Genomic DNA, 7294 nt, shown 5'->3' on the forward strand with positions numbered 1-7294 from the left:
AAAATAAGAAAACTATATTAATTTTTATCATTTCAAATATATAGTAAAGAATACTTTATTAAAAATATTATTTTCTCTCTTTTTATTTATTTATTTATTTATTTTAACCTGTGTGAACTAATACTAATTATGGGAAGAATGAAGTAATTAATTTATTTCTAAATAAAACAAATGAAAAGACATGCTAGTAGCAAATCAGATGTGCTAATAATAGTGCCTTTTGTTTGTTCAATTGGGCTTTCTATGAACTTAGTATATATTCATTGGGCTTATAGGAACGGCGTCGTTTTGCACGGAGAGGAAAGGATTTTGATTCTATTCCATAAACCCAAAGCAAAACACATTTCTGCGTTTTGTGCTAAACCTCAGCCTCCAATAACGACGGCGCTGTCGACGATCCGCGCCGGAACCTCCGCATTCCGGTTACAGCCAGCGCTTCTGTTCAAATTCCATAAACCAATCCCAACACACTGCTTACTACTTCTTAGTTTCACATTCGTATTGAGCTTCTCCTGTGTTGCCGCAGTCGCTAAAACCCTTTCACTCTCACGCTGTTGATTATCGAAAGGATTTTGAATTTCGTAATTTCAAGTCCTAGGTACTCTCCCCTTTGAAGTGTTGTTCTGTGGATTCCTTTTGTGGGTGTTGCGTGGAAGTTACGTGCGCTTGTTCAGAGAATTACTGTGAACTAATAATGGCCGCATGGTCTTCTAGAAAGTTGCTCAGAGATGTTTTTCTCAAAAGGGGTGTTTTGAATCGAAGTTCAAGCGTCAGAGGTTTTTCTTCTGCACCTGAAAATGCTCCTAAGATTGGTTACTACTCAAAGAAGGTATGCCTTTTCATTCCTTTTTGTCACATAATGCATTGTATTGTTTATGTGCTTATCTTCATTTGTTTTAGGGATTTTTCATCAAATTAGGGTTTTTAAAAGTAAATTTGGGGTTGGAAGATGGCCAATTCATTTAGCATTATGGTTTTAACAATATAGTGTGCATGTTTCAGGGAATAGTTTTATGTGCTAATGAATTGGAAGATATTTTAGAGAAAACTTATATGTAAATATATTTAAGAAAAATATATGCAGTGTGATCTAGTTTGGATAGAAGCATGGTTCTGGATAGAACATTATGGTGAAAGATGATTTATGTAGCCGACCCCACTTAGTGTGATAAGGCTTTGTTTTTGTTGTTGTTGTTGTTGTTATTTTCTAGTTTGTGGCCGGCATTTACCTATATGATTGGTTTATACTTCTCAGTAGTCTACTTTGGTCTGGTTTGGATTAGCTTATTTCATGCAAGCAGCAGCTTATAGGTGTTTATTAAGAACTGAAATAAATAAAAAAATTGAAAAAAATGAGGTGCATGGCTTATTTAAAGTTTTGGTTAAAACTCAAGGTTGTTATAAGATTCTTTTAATATTCCTTTTTTTCCCTCAAATGCTTGTGGAGAAGTTTATTTCTAACTTTCTTTTATCCCGATTACTTTGAATTGCCAGGGAAGACTATTGACAGGAGCCACCTTAGGGCTAGTTATAGCTGGCGGAGCTTATGTGAGTACTGTGGATGAAGCTACTTTCTGGTACTTCATTTGGGAGTTTGACTGTTGTATGCATTTTGATTTGCTTCTTTAAGTTTGCTTTTGAAATATAATTTTATTTATTTTTTCATCTTAAGGGTAAAAAACTAGGTGTATTCAGTTGTTTTCACTATATATTGACAGTTGTATAAGCAGTTTTCTACATTTTTGAAGTGATTATACTAGAGTTATGCTATTGGTAATGCTTGATTTGAATATGAAATGGATACCTTTGAAATGAATGATCCAATTTTGAGCTATTTTCTTTACAGTGGATGGTTATTCTCAGCAACAAAACTTGTGAATCCTTTTTTCGCTTTGATGGACGCCGAGGTTGCACATAAACTAGCCGTCTCAGCTGCAGCTCGTTGTTGGCTTCCAAGGGAAAAGAGGCCCGATCCATCAATCTTAGGGTTAGAGGTTTGGGGAAGAAAGTTTTCCAACCCAGTCGGTCTTGCTGCAGGGTTCGATAAAAACGCTGAGGCTGTGGATGGCTTACTTGGTTTGGGCTTTGGCTTTGTGGAGGTTGGTTCTGTTACTCCCGTCCCTCAGGATGGAAATCCAAAGCCTCGAATGTTCAGGTTGCGAGACGAAGGGTAAGAATTAGTCTTTTGTTTCTGGTGTTGTCAAATAGGGACTATAGCTCTATAGCATGCGGAATTTGAACAAATTGTTATTTTTTGTGGTATGCTCTTTAGTTCCAAGTGTTGTCAAATAACAGCACTATAATGCTTTAACATAGCAAAATTTGAACAAACCACTGTTTCATGTGATCAACGATCGACAACATTGTTTCTTTATTCTTCTGCTTTTATTAGTGGATTATATCTGTTTTATCTTTTCTTTTTAATTTTTCCTACAACTTCAAAATATTACAGTAAATTGTTGGAGATGTGGAAGTTGTTACTTTTGATAGGTTGTGTACTTTTTCAAAGTTCTTCTATTTTAACCTACACCGTTCGATTAAATTTGCAGCGCTGTTATAAATAGATGTGGCTTTAATAGTGAGGGGATTGTTGCTGTTGCAAAACGGTTGGGTGCTCAGCATGGTAAGAGGAAACTAGATGAAACTTCAAGCACTTCAAATAATGAAGTCAAAAACGGTGGAAAAGCTGGCCCTGGCATTCTTGGTGTGAATCTCGGCAAGAACAAGACTAGTGAAGATGCTGCAGCAGACTATGTTCAAGGAGTACATACATTGTCCCAATTTGCTGATTATTTGGTAAACTTTCTTTTCTTCTATATGTGCGGGTTATAGAAATACAGGAAAGGTAGAAATTTATATGTCACAACTTATCCTGGTATGATTGAGGGCAGGATATAAAGAAAGTCACACATCTTTTTATATCTAAGGAATGCTTGGTAACTTTCTTCATGACTATAAGATAGATAGATATACATGGTCACTAGTCAGTATAGTTGGTAAACTTTCCTTGTTTGTTGGGTGACTTGTATCTTTTGCTAATGTATTTATATTTAATTAAAAAATATATTTGCATTCCATTTCATAGAAAATTATGATTTGTCAGTAATGTATGTATATACTCTATATTATAGATTAACAATGAACTTTGACAATGTATGGTTCATCGGCACATTACACATTTACAGCATTGACAACAACCAAAGCCTTTTCCTATTATGCAAGTCTGCTACAATGATAAGAAAAGATACTTTAATGCCTTTCAGGAATCATGTCCAATGATAGATTGCTAAAATCCGAATCTCTTCCTACAGTTTGATATATGATTTTCCTTAGTCTTTCTCTTTCTATCTATTACAATATTTTTCCTCTTTTCTACTAGTCTTTTTGACACATCCCAATTCACCTTTGACAAGAATCTATCATCTTTTCTGTAGTGGGATGGGAATTATCCCAACATTCTCTCTAATGGTTTCATTTATAGGTCTATCTTGTTTTATTTGAGCATTCATCCATATTAATTTTGCATATCGGCAGCAACAACCTTTCTTTCCCTGGCTCTTTTATGGCTTGATTGACGATTCGAAAAAAACAAATCATCTGTATTCTGTGCCAATTTGGTTTAATGACGAGAAGAGATCAAAATGCATACATGACCTGGATCATTGGTCTTTACAGTCTGATCAAATATTGCTGTCCTTGTTTAGGAGCCAACTATCATTAAATGGTCTGTTGAAAGTTTTTATTATCATCTCTAATACCTCTCTTCTCACCAAACTCCCAGACTTATAAATGTGGATAACACTCCCATATGTGTGCTAAACTTACTACTTTTTTAAAATTTAAAGAATGGTGCCAATTGCCAACAGGGTAACACTGACTAAGCTCATGACTACTTAATCAAAGACCCGCTCCAACCACACGAGGAGAAAGCTGAATGCTCATCATTATTAATATCTCAAACTCTTCAGAATTCCCATGCGAATAACATATTGTTTTGGTAAAGTGGTGTACTTGTGGTCTGTCAATCATGGCCTGATTTGACTAGAGAACAAAATATCAATCATAGGAAACTTTGATCTAAGATAGCTAGACAATATAAAGGCTAAAAATATCGAAGTCCATCTTGGCCTGCTCCATTTTTGGTTTATTTAAAAACCAGTACCACTCTAAAGAAGTGCTTCAGCCAATTTCTTGTAATTGAAAAGAATGTCCAGTCAGTGTTGTCAATCCGGAATTGCAAGTAATTGTGGTCTGTTCAACTTCTGCTGCACAACAGTGCTATAGCGTGCTATGTGACAATATTTTGACTAAATATTGTATTGCAAAACAATAGTGATTGCTAAAACTCCGCCACGCTATAGCTGCCATTTAACACACTGCTCATTATGGATTGGGGATGGAAAATCAGCCAAGGAAAGGATCTCACATTCTCCAAAACATGGCGTCGGTAATATGATAGGTCACCCAAAATGATATGTGTTTTTTTTCCGGTTTTCTTAGATTTTCAATAGATGCCTGTTTCAAGTATGTCTTCTTCGATGCTCATGCCCCTAGTTCAGGGAAATGAGAAAATTTGTGTAGGAGATGCTGGATGATGTATGAGAGGGAATTTCCTTAGGAACTTATTGTTTGGATAAACTTCTCAAGAAGCACATTGGGAAAAAACTTCCACAGCCATCTTGCAATAACTGAGATTTTATATTTTAGTTAAAATTATCTTCTGCATCCCAATTTTCCATTAATATTGTAAGCTTATAAGGAGGTTTTTTATTGGAAAACTCCAACAAGCTTGGTGCAATTCAAAATGGGCCATGGTAAATACGGAGAAGGAGTTATTTGTCGGGATAGGAATATTTGGGTTAGAAAATTTGATATACTTATTTCATTTTTCTAGAAGAAAAAATATCAAGTTTCATGAGGGTAAATGCAATTTTTTGAGATGAATGCTTGCTATTCTGTTCTAAATGTTTTTATCCTTTTTCTAGGTGATTAATGTTTCATCACCCAATACCCCTGGCTTGCGCATGCTCCAAGGAAGAAAGCAATTGAAGGATCTTGTGAAGAAGGTAGAAATTAAGAAGTGAAGCTTTCTTTCTTCATGTGCATCTCATGTTGATACTCAAGATATTGACTCTAGAATTTTTTTCTTTTTTTCTCAAGGTTCAGGCTGCACGTGATGAAATGCAATGGGGTGAGGAGGGTCCTCCTCCATTGCTGGTAAAAATTGCACCAGATTTGTCTAAAGAAGACCTTGAAGATATTGCTGCAGTAAGAATGTGCAGATTACTGTATTTTTCTCCTATCTTCATCATCTCCAATGCTGTATAACAGTTTATATCTGTTTGTAGGTTGCCTTGGCTCTTCACTTGGATGGACTGGTATCTCTCCACTTTACCACTAATATAAAACTATTGCCTGAACAAAAAGCTTCAAATTGTGCAATTTCACTTCATTTTTTCTTAATTTATTCATTTATTATGTTTAGATTATATCAAATACAACAATTTCGAGACCAGATAATGTCAATACAAATCCATTGGCTACAGAAACTGGCGGCTTGAGTGGGAAGCCTCTCTTCAATCTCTCTACCAATATCTTGAAGGAGATGTATACATTGACAAGGGTATATTTGTTGTTTTCATTCATTATTTATTTTAGATTTATTACGCACATTCTAGCACATCATGCTTTTCTGTCATGATTTGCTATTTTGCTTATACATGTTATTCACGCCTAACTAACATGGCTCTGTCAATTCATGTTTATCAGGGCAAGATTCCTTTGATTGGCTGCGGAGGCATTAGCAGGTAAAAACTACATTTTCCTTTGCTCATTTATTACCGTATTTTAGTATTCCTCATATCATCTAAAACTGCAAATAAAATATACAATAATTTATGTTCCTTGTGCATCAATTCAGTGGGGAGGATGCATACACGAAAATACGATCTGGAGCAACTCTTGTCCAGCTCTATACAGCATTTGCATACGGGGGACCCGCACTCATTCCTCAAATAAAGGTACCCTACTATTCTCACATTATTACACACACATGTTTCAATAGTATATGCATGCACCATAGTTCTCTTCTCATTCTCGTTCACATTCACATTCATTTGATTTATAGGCCGAATTAGCTGAATGCTTGGAAAGAGATGGTTTCAAATCCATCCTTGATGCAGTTGGTGCAGATTGCAGATGAAGTTGATCCTCATTTGAATTCCTTGTTGTAAGGAAGCATAATATCATTATAGGTGTAGCGATGCTTGTTTTCTGGCAATGCCAAATTTGCCTTTTTTTTTTTAGGTTTGCTTTTTTCTCACTTTTCTCTTATACATTGCTGTATACCTTAAATGGGTTGGCCATGTGTTTTGAATTGTAAAAGCTAAGGTTATTTTTATGCAGTTCAGGCAATTTTTGTTTTAGAGTGGTGATGATTGTTTGGCAATAAAAGGCCAAATCATTGAGAAATACTTTTGTAGCATAAACCCATATACATGATCAAGTTATGGAGCATAAAGTTAAAATAAACTCATCAATATATGCTGTCAAGTGGTTCTTTTATTTATGTAAATATTCAATATGAAGTGATGTTGTGTTGTTTTGTTTGTGGATTCCAACTTAATTATAAAGATTGATGATTTAGTTTCAATTATAAAGGGGAAAGGAAAACCATGAAGGAGATGGAGAAAAGGCAATGTGTAGAATAATGGTGATAAAGAAAGGGTAACACAGCAGAATATAATATGGCCCATAAAGAAAAAGTATTCTTACACTAATAGTTTAATGATTGTACTCAAAAACTAAAATTAAAGTGAGATGAGGGTATTATTGGAAAAATCAAATTTTACATATATTAAAGATCAATTCTAATTAGAGTTTATGAAAAGAGGTGGCTAACCGTTTTTTGAGTTTTGAGCCATGTCCTAATCCCGCAGAGTCTAAGGAGTTCAACTCACCTAAGGTTTTTTTTTATTAAAAAAATTATGAAAAGATTCAAACATTATTGATTCAGACATGTTACTGGTTATGTTTACTCATTGTGCGACATTGTTTTTGAAGGATTAAAAATCAAAGGAATTGTGAATTTTAGACGTCTTATTTAGATTTAATCTTAAAGTTGATGTAAATGTGGGAAGGATAGGTTCTTATTGAGTCCCACAACGTTGTGATCTATCTATCTAAAGAAAAAGAGCAGACAAGTATTAAGGTGTAATGCACTTGTACTGTCCCTTTCTCATGTTCCTTTTTCACACCCCTGAAATAGATATTTGGGCCCAATAAAAAGCATTGT

General features: G+C 34.8%; 1 protein-coding gene across 1 annotated transcript; it reads left to right on the forward strand.

Moving 5' to 3' along the window:
• The first annotated feature begins 290 nt into the window (after positions 1 to 290).
• On the forward strand, positions 291 to 6552 carry LOC127091361 (dihydroorotate dehydrogenase (quinone), mitochondrial). The gene is made up of 11 exons (XM_051029984.1): positions 291 to 829; positions 1495 to 1577; positions 1847 to 2170; positions 2550 to 2796; positions 4986 to 5066; positions 5161 to 5268; positions 5349 to 5378; positions 5486 to 5623; positions 5770 to 5807; positions 5921 to 6020; positions 6128 to 6552. Exons 1-11 carry the CDS (start codon positions 695 to 697, stop codon positions 6200 to 6202), a joined length of 1359 nt encoding a protein of 452 aa, XP_050885941.1. The 5' UTR covers positions 291 to 694; the 3' UTR covers positions 6203 to 6552.
• The last annotated feature ends 742 nt before the right edge of the window (positions 6553 to 7294 follow it).

The sequence above is a fragment of the Lathyrus oleraceus genome, chromosome 6, assembly GCF_024323335.1.
Source record: "Lathyrus oleraceus cultivar Zhongwan6 chromosome 6, CAAS_Psat_ZW6_1.0, whole genome shotgun sequence".
Taxonomy (NCBI): domain Eukaryota; kingdom Viridiplantae; phylum Streptophyta; class Magnoliopsida; order Fabales; family Fabaceae; genus Lathyrus; species Lathyrus oleraceus.